General features: G+C 29.1%; 1 protein-coding gene across 4 annotated transcripts in view; it reads left to right on the forward strand.

Annotated features, from left to right (window-relative positions):
* Nucleotides 1-18,955, forward strand: part of LOC111642031 (inactive tyrosine-protein kinase 7-like) — a 31,391-nt gene that overhangs the window by 6,814 nt on the left and 5,622 nt on the right. Inside the window, exons 3-11 of one of the 4 annotated variants that reach the window (XM_023388310.1) lie at nucleotides 85-221; nucleotides 3,600-3,905; nucleotides 4,392-4,679; nucleotides 4,751-4,898; nucleotides 10,498-10,637; nucleotides 12,515-12,811; nucleotides 16,135-16,422; nucleotides 16,501-16,770; nucleotides 16,848-17,120. In XM_023388310.1, the coding sequence (XP_023244078.1) occupies nucleotides 3,848-3,905; nucleotides 4,392-4,679; nucleotides 4,751-4,898; nucleotides 10,498-10,637; nucleotides 12,515-12,811; nucleotides 16,135-16,422; nucleotides 16,501-16,770; nucleotides 16,848-17,120 (1,762 nt within the window). In that variant the 5' untranslated portion in view covers nucleotides 85-221; nucleotides 3,600-3,847. Of the gene's footprint in view, nucleotides 1-84; nucleotides 222-1,437; nucleotides 1,762-3,599; nucleotides 3,906-4,391; nucleotides 4,680-4,750; nucleotides 4,899-10,497; nucleotides 10,638-12,514; nucleotides 12,812-16,134; nucleotides 16,423-16,500; nucleotides 16,771-16,847; nucleotides 17,121-18,955 lie in introns of those variants that run through there. The other 3 variants (XM_023388302.1, XM_023388295.1, XM_023388319.1) reach the window with 3 other exon arrangements.

Raw genomic sequence — 18,955 nt, forward strand, 5'->3', positions numbered from 1 at the left:
TATATTCGATACAATCTTTTAATTAATTTGATTATATTTTTTAATAAGAATATTATTAATATATATATATATTATTTTATGCAGGTATAAACGTTACAGCAATGGTTATATCCGTCTATAGTCCAGGTGCAGGGCAATTTTCCTCTTGTTTTTGTATTAACAGATGTCCCATTCTGTTTCAAGCATAAGGAAGTAAGATAGAATAATTTTTGAAAAATAAGGTTATACAGATTTTACTTTGATGTAATTTTTTTAAAATTATTTAAATAAATGTAAAGTCCATTATGTATATTACATACACTGGAGGAATACGTTCGGGGTGTGTTTTTAATTATATTTTATCTTTTCTCCTTAGAAAAATCAATTTTAAAAAATGTCGAATTTATTACCCCTTTTTTAAAATAGAAATACTTCGGATATCGAATTTACTACTTTCATTCTTTAAAATTGGTTTAAATTTTCGTTTCTGATCCTATTTGCTAAAATTCACTTATTGGAAATTAGGTTTTTATTTCATCAATTGTGTAGTATACTTGGCAACACCCCTTCAAAAATACCGCACAGAGTATTGGCAAATATTAAAGGTCAAATGCGTATAAAAATTTTTTAAATATATAATTTTATAAATTTAAATTTATAACGTGTTTTATAGATCTGTTAAAAAATTTTTAAATTGAAAAAAAAATTCTGCCAAAAATTAGTTTTCGTAGGCGCCGATAGATGGAAGCACGTTCTTTGTATATTTTATTCTTCGGTTTATTCTTAGAATGGATGGTTGTGTTTTCTCTCAGTCAACGAGAAAATCTGGTTTTAGTTGAGAATTTTTTTTCTTTCTTAGATTTACTAACTAAAAACATTAAATTGTTTACTCAAATATTGTTGAGAACGCTAGTGTTTTATAGTATCACGAAACGGATGTTCAGACAATACCTTCTGGTTTTTTGTATTGTTATTATTATTGTTTCATTTTTTATGGACTTCGTACGTAGACAATAATTTTTTATAATAACAACGTAATGACGTCACAATTCCAGATGTTAAAATGTAATTTTCTAAATTTACAATTATTAAAATTTAAAAAGAAACAAAAAAAATACGAATTAGATTTTTATTATTTTATTTAAAAAAATAATACAAATAATAAATTCGATTAATTTTAAAGAAAAAAAAAGTTAAATATATGTTGAATTTTTAAAGTATTATTTGGGAAAATATCGAAATATTTTAAAGTTATTTTTAGTAATAAATTAATATTTTATCGAAGCCGAAGGTTAATAAAATTTAACAGAAAAGTTCGGAATTTTTAATTATTAACGAAGAAAAAAAAATTGATTTTTTTATTAAAAAAATACAAAAAAAAAGAAAGATGGCAACAACAAAACCAAACGATTTTGACGTGCGCGAGGATATTTAAACACCTCGTGGTGTAAAGCGGCTTATAATCAAAACATAACCGTAACGACGAATATTTAAGAACGTTGAAATTTTGCGAAAATATCTGGAAATTTTACGCACTGGCGCGGTGAAATTTCGTGAAATTAAGGAAAATATTTGCGTATTTAATGCGTATCCGGTTTTGCCGCTGGGGATTATTTTTCGTTTCGGATGGAGACGCGCGGTTTGTGTGTTGCCAGGTTACGGTGGAAAGAACAAAGTAAAATGAGAGAAGATGGAAAACAAGAGTGGAGAAATGAAATGATTTAATTAATTATTGATCGATTAAAATGTTTGCGATCAGATCCTGTTTTATTTTAGTTTACGGTAAGTAAACATCGTATATATTCATTAGTTTTAACGATATTTGTCGGCTGGCAGACGACTATTGACAGCTCCAGTTCGTTTGGTCTGTGCCAGACGAGATTTTATTTATTTATTTATTTGACTTTCTCGTGGTTAATTCCTAAAGGTTAAGGTAAAACACAAGCCCTTATAAATAACTCGCGAATTATAACTTTCTTTTCTGTATATAACCTAATATAAATGCCTGCTTTATTTAATTAAAAATCGATTTAATGTGCCGCTTAATAACGCCAATTATCCGCATTTTTTTTGGCTAATTCCGTTTGTTTTATGCTTTAAATTATAATTAATCGGCTGTTTTTAGTCACGTGATGAATTATTTAGTTTAAAATCGGTCAATTATTTTTTGTTATTTGAAATCGGTGACATCACAGCTGAGATGTCGGTAGTTTAGTGTGACGTCACCTATTTGAATTTTTGTTTTGATTTGTTTTATTGTTTAGCGAGTTTATCGTTTTAAAGGTCTCGAGATTTAAATTAATATTTTAATTTTTAAAAAATGATGTATGCTTTTATCATTATTATTATTATGTCGATGATGGAATGGATTTATTGTATGTCGAGAAGTAAAGAAATTATCGGGATTGTTCCTAGTTTCGGAATGTCCAACCGTCGTTTTTCATTTCTGTTTTTGTTACGAAGCCAGTTTGCTTCATTTATATCTTTAATAATCTTCTCTGTATCTCATTTTGCTATTTTTAGGATAGAGTTACGCCGGTTTTTCTTTTTTCATTTACGATAAAAGCTTGAAGTACTTGCTCTAATAGGTATTATTCGTATTATATCCGAAATTTTCATAATGATATTTAGTAGAATTATTTTTAAAAATAGGAAAAAAGGCGTATTTTATATTTAATGGATTTTCGCGGACGTTTCTTTCACAGCGCTTCATATCTACTCATGTTAATGAGTCATTTTCATCGATTAGTTTTACCCATATTCATTAGCCGAAACTCATCAGCAACTTCAAAACTGGTTCAATTTTTACTCTTCCAAGATCCCACCTTTTTTTGAAACACACTATTATCTGCAAATTACTACTTCGCGCATCTAAAGGTATCATTAGTTTCACCTTTGAGATTCGTTAAATTTTTTTTATTATTATTTTTTCTATTATTTCTTTTCCTACATTTGAGAAATATTGTAGTAACAAATCTCTTGTCTTGTTTTTTCCTCTAAATTCCAGAATGTTTGAAAAAATGAAGATAAAAAATTTACATATATCATTCTCCAAATTCATTAAATTGTTAAATTTCGATGTCCGTCGTAGTTACATTTTAATATTCGAAAATTACTCGTGCATGTAATATAAGCATATGATGTGTTTACCAAACAATTCGGTGGTATTTTCTAGTAGATTACACTCGTTCTCAACCCGAATGGGCCTCATATCGTTGAATTCTTTGTTGTAATCGAGTTAAAGACGTTGCCGCGGGTGAAAGTGGACTAAAATGTACCGACCGAAATTAATAAAAATGTCGAAAGTGCGAGATGATTTTTGTTTAATAAAATTATTTCCAGCCGAAAAGTCATTATTACTTCCATCGATTAGTTTTATCAGTTGCGAGTCTTTCTCAAATGTTACGTGATAGTGAGCATTTGGCAAGCGGCCAGCCCTGTTTAATTAGTTATTTTTCCATATTCTATATAAATTCTGTGATTAACTCTTATATTCGATACAATCTTTAAATAGTTTTCCGCCAAATTATTTTTTGAAACCGAAACGTCATTTCGTAAATTGATATTCCATATATTAGGTGAAGATTTGAATATTATTCTTTCTTTTTTCTTTATTTTAGTTGTTTTAGTGGACTGTATAACACTAGACGGATTACAGTTTGATCCAGTACCGCGTGACGTCACAGTTTTTAAAGGGGAGAATGCCGTTTTAGAATGCGGCGTCACACGCCGACATCACATTACCATTTATTGGACTTTGAATGGCGAAACTATAGAGAACAATACGAGAAGATACCAAGAAGACACAAATCTTCGCATACGTCGAGTGGATCCGCAACACGATCTAGGTGAATTCAAGTGTATCGCCATGAATGTTACGTCCGGTGTTTCGTTGGCCAGTCCTCCGGCTCAGCTCAACATCTTGTGTAAGTATAATGTATAGAGTATAACATTCTAGTGTCTTAACGTTTCGCTCGGTTTATTCTCTTCTCGACTCTCACAGGAAAGAACGACGGAATTTTTCCCCCTTGGGTATTCGTCACGGTTTGGTTCCCATCACATACTTGGTTCATTGTAATTGGTTTGGTCAGCTTGTTTAGCCCGGGGCTGACAAGTTCGACTGCTTTCTTCTTTTTAATAGACTTCGTTCTGTTATTATTAACATAATTCGGAGTTGAATAGGTTTCAGAAGAAAGGATGCTAATTAATATTCAGCGCCGAATATAAATTTTTAACAAGATAAATGACTCGGTAATCGACTAAATAAACCGTAAACGGCATCCAGTAACCATAGTCCGTAATTTTAGTTCCGCCAATCGACGGTGATCCTTTCGATTGTTATTGTAAAAGATTTCGAGTTCCGCCCATTTTTATGCATTAAGAAAATTTAATGATTACTTTTTTTGTAACAGGGATAGGAGACTCTGCTAAAGTTCAGCTGCACAGTCCCTATAATTTAGAAGAATTGAGCGAAGGCGACGAATTAGTTTTGAGGTGTAAGGTGGAAGGAAGTCCAGAAATATCGTTCGAATGGTATCATAACGGTATAAGGCTCTTCAGGAACGAAAGAGTTTCTTTTAGAAACAAACGTCTGCACATTGCTTCGCTATCGCCTCAAGATAACGGAATATACTCGTGCAGAGCCGTCAACAAAGCCGGTGCTGCCGAAAGCGAAGAAAACTTTCCACTCATTTTACCAAGTAAGTTTCACTTTATGGAAATGGGATGCATAAAATGTGATAATTCACTTATTTTACTCTCCTTATGCCAGGCAAAAACGCTGCGAGAATCGTGCAACTACCCAAAGACGTTATTGTAAAGAAAGGTAAAAACGTACAATTTGATTGTGTGTACGAAAATGCGGCAGTCGTCGAATGGTACGTTCAGAATAAGGATGTCCCATTGGTTAACGGTACCAGGTGAGTGTTGGTCGGTTGCTATAGTTACTACAATAGTAGGGACGTGAGTCGAATATCCCATGGGTACTATTTTCTCTCTCGAAGCGAGGGGTTATCTCTATACATTAAATTTGGGGAAGGGAATGCCCGCGTTAGCTGCGGGCGTTGGACAGCGTTTAAAGCGTTAATGGAAGCCGACTGTTATCTATCTCGGCTACTTTTCATTCGTGAGCCGAATAGGAAACATATCTTGATGGAAAACACGCATCTTATTTTTCCTACAAAAGGATTAATTTAAATACGCTGTGTGACGTATTTCGCTTTATTTTCACAACTGTTTAACTCTTTTTAAGTATTTCAGTTGGGTAAATTCTTAGATTGGAAAACTCCTCGTTTATAGGATATATGAATGGAATTTTAATTCCTCTTCAGAATCTCCAAGATAATTTTTATGCTGATTTCGCGAAATCTCTGTCTTTGACTGCGTCAAAATTAATTTTCTTTAATATCGACGTTAACTTTATAACTCCGAGTAATAGTTTTAAGTGGAGTTAGCGTGAGTTATTCATTTTCGTGCGTGGTTTAGATTTTTATTAATTAGAAAAGAGTCGAGTGATCATTAATTAGACTTTTATAACTCGCAAACGGTAACTTAAATAAAATAATCCATTAAATTCACTTCAAATTACTTAACTGGTGCGTCATGGAAAGCACTATGCACTTGAATTAATGAACATTTAATGAAATAAAACAGTAAATTTTAAACGTCTTATTTTATATTTAAACCAATATTTTAAAATATCGAATTTCAAATTAATTGTACTCTCTTTATCGTTTCTTATTTTAATGGAATTTTTTTCAAATTTTGGAGTGTGCTTCTTCGTCAAATTTGTTATGTCAGTATCGGAGTTTACACGTTTTAACATTAAAGATTAAATGAAAAAAAGAACCTCCCTCTCGTATTGGAGTATCGATAATGTTAGAAACACGCGATATTTTAATAAATAAAAAATGAGACGACGTCTTATTCGGATGGGGAAATGTTTCACGTAATTTTGAATAACTTGCTCTAGTTCTATGAATTTTCTAGTAATGGAAAACTGTGGAAAAAGAAACAGAACTAATTTTGATATTCTTTAAGACCAGAATAATTCCACGAATTTACGAACTAAATATAATTGTTGCTGTATTTAGTTCTCTAGTTAGATTAAAAGCGTAGCGAGAAAATATTAAACGTTCATTTCGGTTATAGAAGCCTTCGTATTAATTAAAAATGATACTCGACGCACAGAACTTTTCCTAAGAAGTTACGACATATTTAATTACGTTTAAGTCGTTAAGAAATACGATTGATAATCTTTACGTGAAGATTATTTGTGTATACGATGCGACGCTGATTTATCTTGAGCGCGCCTATATACGAAGATTGACGTAAATTAAGTGTAATTATCCCTAAAGAAATATTCGTATATCCGGCAAAAGCATAAATAATCACGGATGTAACAGTTTTCGATTTACATAAGATTTTTCAAATACTTAAATTAAATGAAACTTGTAACGAAACTTTATATGTACGGTACTGTACATTGTGAAGAGATTGAACCGAATTCGTTTGTACACTGCGGTTATTACATGCTGCAATATTTTTATTTTTTCAGCTTTCAGTCAATTCTGAACATTTTTTACTTTCCCTGCTCTGTTATAGACTATACAACAGAGGGGAAGTATGGCCATCGGTCAAAAATGACCCCACTCAGATTTTAACCTTTTTGGACTCAGGAGAATTTGAAACGTTTAAATCAGTGTTTCTCAACCTCTAACGAATCGTCGCCCCCTTCAACGTAGTATCGTCCCTTCAATAAAACCGTTACGTAGTATCGTCCCCTTCAGTTCAAAATTCCGATGCCGAGGGACATGGCTAACGCCATATTCGTACTGCATCGAATAGACTAGTAACTAGTATAATGTTATTTATTTAATTGTTGTACGATATAACGAATAAAATATCTAATTATTCTTAATATAATGTTTTACTATATCGCCCAGAAAATTGTTTTTCGCCCCCAAAATATAAATTGTTACTAATCGTCCCCTAAACGTGGAAAAACGCCCACACCGGGGCGATATCGCCCCCGTTGAGAGACACTGGTTTAAATGCAAAAAAAAAAAAAAAAATAGGGGTTTATCTGGATGAGTGTGAGGGGCACGATTTTGTTCACCTTATTTGAAGCTTAATAACTCCCGTTCTTTCTATCGAAAATTTCTGAAATTTTGCGGGGTGGTTTGTGTATTACGGGGATCGATGCTATTAAATTTTGGTGATTAAAGGTCGACGAGTAGGAAGATAAAGGGGTCGTGCGTATCTCCAGTAGGATCGGACTTAATGACGATTTTACTCGTTATTAGCATTTAGTTTTTTTTTTCTTTTTTTCTTTTCTTTCTTTACAAAACCCGTTCCTACCCCGAAAACAGCTTTTTGCCATTTTATAATAATTAAAAATATAAAAATTTTTAATAATAAAATATGGTAACGAATGGCACCACACGCGCAGTTTAAAGTGTTTCCGGGAAAGTTAAGCAGTTGTCTCGTTGCTGGATTTTTTTTTCATTCTGTGTGAACATATAGAGCAAAATTATTTTAATTTCTGCGTGTATAATATTTACTTATTGTTAATCGCGTAAATCCCGATTTTTCGCCGTTTTAAAACAAAAACTGTTGATTTTAAAAAATAAATTTCTATCGCACGATTTAAAACACTTAAAATATTTGAAGAATTTGAAGACTTCTGCTAAGAATGTAAAGTCTTAGCAGAAATCTTACCCGTTTACGAGATAAAATTCAGTTTGCTTAGCACATCTTTTTCAAATTAAGCATACGGGTACAGACGTTTATCTCGAAGTTATTTTGAGGATTGCCGATCGTAAAAGCCACGTTTTCTCCCTGTTATATTTATATTTTATTTTAATTCGAGTACTTTATTTGTATCGGTCTATATTATTTCGTTTAAATATTAAAAATTCGCATCGATTTTGGGGATTTCCCCATCACTACCGACGATAAATTAGCCTAAGAAGCGAATTTAATCGATCTCTGCGCTTATATTATTTTATAATTATATAATATTTGAAAAGTTTAACGGGAAAGTCAACATGTTTTAGACTTTATATTTAAATTCTTGTTTATTTAGAACGAAGATGTATCGGTTTACCCATCTAACCGTGCCATTAGAGTGCCGTTTTGATCTTAAAATTTATTGAAAACTTGTGAAATCAGATACGGGATAATTCAATAACTCTCCATAATATGCTGTTGTTTGAATGGAAAGAGTTATATCTTTCACTTTACTTATAAAACAAGGAAACGTATAAACAGTTTACGCTATCAATATTATCGTAGAAAGATAAATTTACAGAAAAATTGCCTTTGCTTTGCGCCTATCTCGAAAGTATCAAAGGGCACATGCATGCTTCCTATCTCTAAGTATAGAAAAATAAAGTATGCTATAAATAAGGACGTTGTAACTTAAAAAATTGATCTTTAACGGAAAATAAAGTGAAAAAGTTCATTTTATTATCATAAAAGAGCTTTTATAGCAAATAACAGCTCGAAATTTCCGTAATTTAATAAATTCGTTATAAAATGAGTACGATTTCGATCTTTTCGTCTACATTTTCCGCGTACTTTCTATTAAAATAGCACGTTTTTATATCGTATTTAATTTTTCTGTCCCACTGATCTCTTGCTTGCCCACCCCTGCTATATAATATATAGCAGGGGTGGGCAAGCAAGAGATCAATGGGAGCCGAAATGTAGGTTTTAGCAAAATGCATGGGAGCCACAGTTCTGTACCGCAATTTTCTAGTATAATATAAAACAAGTATTGAATGTTTTAAATAAACATATTTTCACAAAATTGTGGAAATAAAATTGTAAAAATAATAATAAAAACAGAAATTAACACTTTCAGCAAGAGCCGCACGTAACCTAAAAAGAGCTGCATTTGCCCATGTCTGATATATAGTCAATATAGAGGAAGAGACATCTTCCAAGACATTGATTTTGATTAATATACAAAGCATACAGGTGCTTCAAAATAATTGTGGGATAAAATATGTGCTTATGTAATGATATAATGTAAAAAAAGATTTAATAAAAGAGAAGGAATATAATTTTTGGAATAGTCCAATAATTGAAGTGGATGTTACCATTCTTTTCTCTTTGCATCATATTATGTTCTTGACATAAGCATCCATATATATGCATGTGTATGAGTTAAAAAGTTTATTTTTAAAGTTAGAAAAATATTTGAAATTTATAAAATACATAAATTGTTTATACAGTCTTTTGAGTGTATTTCATAGTTGTTATCAATTAATTGTAATTGGTTAAAATTTTGAAACTATTCTGTATATAACCATGTAAGTTAACTATATCGTTCATTATGCAATATTTAATAATACTTATAATTATAAATTCAAAGATTTTGGTGTATCAAATCTTTTTCAATGTCAAGATAATGCCAACTGAAATAAAGACAAGACTGTAAACAGAATAAAGTTCTTAAAGGGTTGAAAAATTTTCTGATATTTTTTATCATTGATTTAAAATTTTATGCAAAGTATTGTAGGGTAAAAGTATGATTTTTTTTAGACAATAGTTATTTAATTAGAAGAAATTTGTCAGTGTAACAAAACAATGCAAGTAATAATTGTTACAGTTAAAGTTTAAGTTGAAATGCTAATATGTAGTTTATACATGTAGCATAACAAATAGAGGAAATCAAATTATTAAGTTTACATCATTAAGCTTGTCTCCAAAGAACTTTTTATTATGCTGTATTTTCAGTGGAGGGACTGAAGATGCACTGCAACTACAAGTTTGTAAATATAAACAATTTATACCATTATTTATATTGTTTTTTATTTTTATAATGTATTATCCTTGTTTTAGTTTAGTTCTGATTGTCTTTATTTTACATTTATTTTATTATCTTGGGGTTTATGGATGTACTTATCAAATGCTATTGCGCAGTATCTGTAAAATTTAATAAAAAATTAATTAAAATATTTTATTGGAAATATAATATAATTAAATATTCTAACTATTATCCCACTTTTACTAGATTTAAAAACTTAAAATAAGGTGGACATTCATCAAGAACATGGTACATGAGCTGAACAATTACCCTAAATTGTTAAAAAAAAAAAAAAAAAAAATTGTTGTTTTCCCTTTACAATACTAATGTCTTTGACAGATGCCATCAGATTAAATATAGATTATAATTTAAAATAAGGTGGACATTCATCAAGAACATGGTACATGAGCTGAACAATTACCCCTAAATTGTTAAAAAAAAAAAAAAAAAAATTGTTGTTTTCCCTTTACAATACTAATGTCTTTGACAGATGCCATCAGATTAAATATAGATTATAATTGTGTGACAGACATGCAGTCTAATACTATCTTATATTTTTCTTCTATTTTAACAACTAAATTGACTTGTTTATACTTATTAAATGTAATTATATTGCATTCCAATGTTAAAAATACAATTATATTGATCAAATATCATTATGGTTTGTTGCAATGTCTTATCATATTTTATTTTGCCAATCTTAGATTCACCATATATTCTAATGGAACTCTGTTTATTTCCAATGTCGGCGACCACGACGAAGGTATCTATCGGTGTGTCGGCATTAGCGCTCTTAGCAAAGATGCACCACAGCAGACTTATATTGCCCATCTGTATATTGCTTGTAAGTTTATTTTTATTAATTTAATAATTTGTAACTATTAAAATTACTCACTATTCAGTTGTTTAGTTTAATTTACTATTATTGCAAAATTTATTTAAATGAATTTTTATATTAGACTATTTTTATTGTATTTATAAATTACAGTAAATTGGATCTATATACTTTTGAAATCATTGATATATTACAATATACTGAAATTTCAATTGTATTTAAAATGTTTTCCTTTTTAAAACATTTTAAATACAGTAAACATTTAAATACATTAGTAAAATACTTTATATGTACATAAATGTACATTTGAAAACATGCATTTAAATTCATCTAAAATATAAATATATATTTTCTTTTATAGTTTATATACATATAACTTAATGAATGGGAAAAATGTTATTTTTATAATATATAGTAGTTCACCATACATGTAACAGGTGGTTAAGGTGTCAGTCTAGCTCTAGGGACCCAGGAATGAATCTGGATGGGTCAAAAATGCCAGGAATTTTGGGGTGGTCTGTCTTTGCCACCCAGCTGCCCCGTTTTGTGCCTGGCCAAATTCACAATGGGCCTGATAAAAAAGACCCATTTAGTGCCCAGAGGATAGAAAGAATAAAAAACAAAGTAGAAAAACATCCAGTAAGAGTAAAAAGTTGGCAAGGCACAAAATGTAATATAGTGGAACATTGTTTATATGTTTCATATTTATATGTCACTTTACAGTGGTCCCAAAACATATCTATTCCTTATAATGGTGAAATGTTTCATTTATAGATTGTTTCCTTTTTTTTATGAAAATTAAAGGTATCACAAATTTTTTAGAAAATATACTGGAAAAGTTTAGAATGCATTTTTGGTTCATTCTTTTATTTATTTTTTCCTACTTTTGAATTAAATAGCATTAGATTGAACTCAAGTCTATAGTCTTTCAGCATGAGGACTATTAGCTAATTTGTAGATAATTGGCTAATGAGTATGAAGTGTAACACAACCACGTATCTATAAACCTTTTACCGGTGCGCATTTCATCACACTCTACAATTATGTTACAAACGTTTTCGAACTGTTACCTGAAGAAGAACTGTAACGGTTCGAAAACGTTTGTAATGTAATTGTAGAGTGTGATGAAATGCATGCCAGTAAAAGGTTTATAGATATGTGGTTGTGTTACAGTACTCCGGTGTAGATAGTCTACCATTTTTTGAGTATGAAGTGATTATAATATAGGAGAAATCTAAACTTTTTAGCATCTAACACCAAGAGTTTGTAAAGTTTTTGTGTTGATGTACATTTCTTAAAGATTCTAATACAGAACTCCTAATATCCATCTAATAATCATTATATGATTATTAGGAGTTCTATGTTAATGGATATTTTTTAAAATAAAAATAAAAATTGTTATTTGAATCTTGAATAAATGCGCATTCTTTTGAAATTTATTGTTATTAATCAGATACATGAATTATTTCTGTTCAACCACTAATCATTAACTTCAAAAATAAAAAAATGTACAATAAAAGCTATTACTGTTTTATAATAAAATTATACAAGATAAAATCTTTAGCAAATATTTCAATGTTTATGAGTTTGTAATAAAAATTAACAGCTTTGCCATCTAATGGTGCAACCAGACTTATGGTACAATAAAAGAAGTTAAAGTGCAAAATGTGGTTATCACTTTCAGTTTTTAAAAATCATACAAAAATTTATTATTTAACAGTTATGTTTTATAAAGTAGAAATGTCTTATAAATTGCAAAATTCATAGTAAAATGAATTTAATAAACTTAAAAATCATTTTTTAGCATTTAATAAATTAATAAAAGATATTTTAAAGTAAAGATTACAATTAATAATTTGCATACTTTACTTATGTTCATTAAATAGATATTAAACTCGATAATACAAATGCCTTTGAACCTCAAGTACCACCCGGTGAAATTACCATCGTGCCACGAAATGATATGTATGAAGTGACTTGTATTAGAGTGGACGGACGTCCTAAATCCAAAATGTGGTGGGAAAACCCATCTGGGCACGTCATCAGCGACAGTGGCAGAATACGAGTCGACGACACGCGTCTCATCATCAGCAGCGCAAAAAGAAATGATTCTGGTAATTACACGTGTGTAGCAGAAAATATAGCCGGAAGAATTAAAAATTTTATAAATTTACAAGTCACAGGTATGAATCCAGTTTATTTCATATTCTATTCCTTACTGTTACATATTTTGATCTGTAAATAAATTTCTTTAAAACCATTGTGCTGTCGTTAAAATAATTTTAATTTACACATAGGAAACTAAGGTATAGTTTTAATATTTCATAGTTTCTCATGTATGATGTGTATAATGTATAGGCCTAATCATAGACATCATATGACATTAATTGTCTATAATTAAACATATAATAATTATATTACATTTAGTGTATAACTGATGTGAAAATTATAGACATTATACTTATGTAATTTTCATATCAGTTGCTTCATTAAGCTTATATAATTAAATTGAAATATTTTCTTTTCAGTAATATTAAGAATATGATTTCTTGTTTCAGTCACTTAAATTAATATATATATTTATATTGAACTTTTTACTCTGTTGTTATTGAATTATAAATTATGTAATAAATAAATAGTACTAAAAAACAAATTTTAGTGTATATATTAATACATTTAATATAACTTATGAATATTGTCATTAGAAATTGATTGTTACTAATATTTAATCCATTGAATATATACCATATTTCCATGAAAATAGGAGCATGCTTTTATATGTAAAAGTCACTTCTTTTTGCATTTTTGAAACACATCCTGCTTTGTTTATAAGAGCATACTTGCATGTAAGAGCATGGTCACATATAAGAACATGATTTTAAATTTGAGGAAATATAGTATATTGGAAGGCATTATACTATAAGGAATAATTAAAAGTTATCTTAAAAGTTTGTTACCTTTAAATTTGGAACAAAATTAATGTAATCAGTACAAATTTTAAAATTACCTCAAAAATAATTTCAATTCAGTATGTATCTTAGATTCTAGATTTACTTTTTTAGTGAAAGAGAAGGAAAGGAAGGAAAGGAAAGAAATAAAAAAACAAGAAAAATTAAAAAGACAAAATTTCCATATTGTATTTTAAATGCATCAAAATTAAATAATGAATTTTATCATAATGGATTAGATTTTCATAGGGCTTCAAACAAAAATAATTTTAAAAATCTTGAATGTCAGTGTTCACATTATGCTACTTACTTTGTGTTTCTACTACTAAAAAGGAACTGTTAGATAATACACTTCAAAATGCATGTGGTGTAAGTACTGTACATCTCTTTGATATTAATAAAAAGGACTGTTGAGAAGATCAGAGTAATTTTATTATTTTTTTAAAAACTTCTCTTTTGAAGGTTTAAGATTATACTGTATATGTAAATTTGTCAATCCTTTTGACTTCTGTTGTACAGTTTACTGTTCATCTGCTTAGGTTTCTAGACCAAAGAATGTTCCCTTTTGTCTTCTGTGTAATTGTGGGAGATCTCATTCTTCATGAATCATTTACCCATGAATGAGGATGACCCTTTTGTTCTCTAATGTCTTTCGACTTGGGGTAAAACAGTTGGTAAAACATATCTTTGTTTACTGTTGTGCATATATATACCTTTTCTAAATATATTTATACAAGTAAAAAACAATTAAATAGTTCAAAATCATTTTTAAAAAAAGGTTGAATGTATAATTTGACAAAGCACAGTTTCATCTGATCCTTGCAATTTATTATCATGATAATAAATAAATTGTATTAATTATTGATATACAATAGTATAATATAGTGTAAAGCAGAACTCCCAATGGTTTCACGGGAAAGTCAGATACTTATTGTTTTTTTTTGAGAATTTCTGATAATTTTCAAATAAGAATAATAACAATCATGTGAGAAATTCATTAACTGATTTAATAATTTAAATGATTACTATATGTTTGTAATAAGATTTTGCAAAATGAATGTTTTTGTATAATAATTGTTCATGTAATAAACCTTATTTCAATCAAGTGAACACCAAGAAATTTTTCTGATGTAAAATTTTTATTCAGAAACAAAATTCAAAAATTTTGTTTTATTATTGTTTTTAAACTTTTTAAATAATTTACTTGATATATTATGCAAATATTGGGGATTAAAAATTTTAAGGGAGTCGATTGAAAATATTTTGTATGTGAGATCAATGCAAGATAAAAGTTGGGAATCCCTCGTGTAAATTAATTTGTGAGAAAATCTTATTTCTGAAAAATTTTTTGTAAATTGGAATCTTATAAACAGGTATGAGCTTATCCATTATATCTTATGGTTGAAATTTGTACCTTGTTTTGGCATAACCCACTCACCCAACCCATGTTTCCCAAATAACATCATAAGGAAATAGGTATTTTGTAGCATTTTAAAGTAATGATTCAAAATTATTTATAAAATAAAATAAAATTGCTGATTAGATTATTCACTGATATAAAGGTAACAGGTATGAAATGGGAGAAGCAAATATGTAAGTTAACAGGCATTTCTTTATTTAATGGCAACAAAACATTAGTTAAGACAATAAGTAGGAAACAAATAGAGTAAAATAAAATTTGTTTAAATTAATCAAATTATAATCACTGATAGAAGGATCTATAATATAGAGATACATTTGTGCACTTTAGTAAACTTTATTACAACAAATGCACAAAGTGAATAAAAGCAAACTATAATGAGTTCTCATATATTAATAAATCAGAATCAAAGTATATCTAATGTCTTTTAAGAAACAACTCTTGTCTTACCGTTCTTAAACAGAACAATTGTTGAGAATGTGCAAAATATTAATTAATATCTTTAATGTTTATTGCATCTTTCATAAAGTAAACATTTAATTATCTTTCTTCAGGGTATTCAAAAATGGTTTGATAAATTTTTGGTTGTAAGTTGTCATTTTTGTTTTTTCTGGATAAGATGATTCTAAAATAAAATAGCATACATATATAATTGAAAATTATTTTTAAAAAAGTATTTTGTTTATTTCAATAAATGATATTTTGATAAGGAACCATCAAATAAATCAACAAGTGGCACTTAACTTAGAAGTTTGAAATGTTACCAATTAAAAATTGCTTCTTATATGATAGCTTCTGTGATTTATGCTGCCAAATTCAAGGGAGGACACCATTTCCAATATTCATTTTTTTCACTTTTGTTTGCATTCCAAGTTTTTTATGAGTTACTTATTTTTTTGGATAAAAGTTACACAGTAAATTTCATATCAATTAACAGGAGGGTTGCTTTTTATAAAATTTATTTATGGTGTATTAATTAATATATATATTATGAAATTTTTGATTTTCTGTATGTTGGTTTGAGTTATAATCATGTTTCTCATAGATTTATGCTTGAAATTGATCAATATTTCAGATGAGAAACTTACACTAACATGTGTACTTGATAATTTAATTGAATCGTTTAATTTATTTTCAGTACCTCCCACAATTACAATGGATCCAATTAATATACTAGTTGATGAAGGAGATACTGTTTCTTTAAACTGTCAATACGATGGTAATCCACATCCTATAACCACTGTAAGATGGCTGAAGGAAGATAAATATGTTAAAGAAGTTGGGACTCATTACATTGTTCATTCAAATAATGGATCTTTGACAATAAAAAATATTGTTTTGTCTGATTCTGCTTCATATTTTTGTGAAGTATATACAATTGGTTTTGAACCCGTTCGTTCAAACAGTGCTTTTGTCGATGTAAAAGGTTAAATTTTGCTTTTTACTGTTTTCTTTTATTTATATGTTAAAAAATATCTTACACAACAAATGTTTTCTATTTCAGAGCAATTGAAATTTGTCCCACCACCTGTTAGTAAAAACTTAGAGCTCGGTTCCACTGCTAAAATTTACTGTAAAGCTCGTGGTGCGACTGTACCAACGGTTAAATGGATCAGGGAAGGACGACAAATGTTCGATTGGCCAAAGCACATACAAGATGAAAATGGTACTCTGCATTTTAATGGAGTTAAAACTGAAGATGCTGCTAAATACACTTGTATTGCAACTAATTCACAAGGCATTATTAATACTACTATAACAGTTGATGTGATAGGTTAGTTTCTATTTCAAAATACTCAATTAAAAAAAATTTTTTAACAAGTATCAAATTAATGTAACATCATTTTCTAGTGATGCCCACATTTTCAATTCAACCAACGGATACTGAAGCTTACGAAGGTTATCCTGTCATACTGGATTGTAAAGCTTCTGGTGATCCTCCTCCCACCATTCAGTGGGATAAAAATAATGCTTTAAATGGATTTGACAAAAAACGCTTTCGTGTAATGGAAAATGGAAGCTTATATGTGTCTGAAGTTCACATGGATGATCATGGTAAATATGGTTGTACTGCTGGAAATAGTGGTGGATTCCGAAGAACTGAAGTTAACTTGACAGTAAAAAGTAAGTATTCAAAAAAAAAAAAAACATGCATATAGATAATATAGTAAGACCTCTCTAAAATAATCCCCTTTCATTCCAAAGACATGGTCTTTTGTAGGAGTGATAAAATCATATTTAAGAATAATGAGATTGATTACCTATTTATCTACATCTTTACTTAAAGCCTCTTATTTACACTAGTATTGGGAAAACTACAACTTAAGAGTAAATAATAATAATTATTAAAATGCAGTCAAGTAGGTAACCAATTAACTATTAATTTTTTACAATAGAATAGGAAATCCCAAAGCTGATAAGTTAAAAGTGGTCATGGTTGGAGGGTTTCTTTCAATTAACTGGTCATGTTAGAGAGGTTTAATTTTAAAGTAAAGGTATAGTTAATTCTGTTTATTTTCATAAACAGAATTAATTATATTGATCTCTCGCGAGGTGGTTGTGACTGCAGGTTTTACAATATGTATCAATATAATATACAGTACTTGTAAATTGTATAGTAAATTGTAAATTGAATGTATAGAGTATGAAAATTGATATTTGCGTAGCCACTATAATTTTAAATAATTTTTGATGTAGTTACTATCAGAAATATGAAAATTTTATATCTCACTAAATAGTTTCAATATACTGTATTTCATAATAAAGCCCAAGAACAAGTGCTTGAAAGTTAAAGGAGTCAAAAATATTTATAAATTAAGTGCCTTTAGTCTCAGCTTCAGATCTGAATTATCATCATGAAAGTACACAAAATTTGGCACTATTATTGTAAATTATAATTACATTTTATATGAATTTTTTAGACACTGTCTAAATTTTTTTTTAGTTTTAGCTAGATATACCATATATGCATTTTAATTTGTATATTGTATAACATAATGATAAATTTAACATTAAACACAATAATATTAGTGCAATAAATATTTCAATTCCAAAATTGGATTTGATATAATAATTTGTTATCAATCTCAAATTAGACTTTTCATGAATCTTTCCTTTCTTCATAATTTTGCTATTTATCATACAATATATGTTGAAATTGAGTTGTTTGTTTGTTTTTAAGTATTGTGTTTTGAAGTTTCTTATAGCTTAAAACCAGTTTATGAATTTTCTTAAGCAATGTGATTTTGTAAGTTTTGAAAATAACATCCACTAGAAAACTAATGATTTGATATTTAAAAAGTTTTAAATTTTAGAACAAAACCAAGAATGAAAACTGTTTGGTTATGAACTGGTGATGGTTTATTTGGTGAGTGCTATATAATTAAGTACCCAGTTTTTTGAAATATAATGAAAACTGTGCCTTACAACAAGATGAAAATGGTTCCAATGCTAAAATTTACTATAAAGCTTGTTACAATAATTTTGAAACATTTTCAGAAATTGGATATACTCTTTTACCATTTTTTTTTATATTTTTTTTTGAATAACAATACCAATAACCATCATCATATGATAAATATTACAGTTGTCCCTTGATAGTCCGACATTTTGTAATCAGACATGCTCGGTAGTCTGACGCACCTCCCATCAAGGTCACCATAGTCCCCGTCTCCATTACATGTCTGCTTGCACAGAAGTATGTCCGACATGAATCTCCCCACCCAATTCTTACATGATGACACACATTTTTTTTGTTTTCTGTGAGCAGTTCTCTCCGAACAGTTGGAGTAGGGAATATTGTAGGCTACTGCTAGCAAAACAATGCCAAATATGTAATCACTTTCAGTAATCCAGACACTTTTGGTAATCCGACACCCCTTTGGACCCATACCTGTCAGATTATCAAAGGACAACTGTATTGATATTTTCAATCAGTCATACAAATTGCTTTTTTTGTG

The sequence above is a fragment of the Centruroides sculpturatus genome, unplaced genomic scaffold (genome assembly GCF_000671375.1).
Source record: "Centruroides sculpturatus isolate CEXI.00-Female unplaced genomic scaffold, Cexi_2.0 scaffold130, whole genome shotgun sequence".
NCBI classification, from domain to species: Eukaryota; Metazoa; Arthropoda; class Arachnida; order Scorpiones; family Buthidae; genus Centruroides; species Centruroides sculpturatus.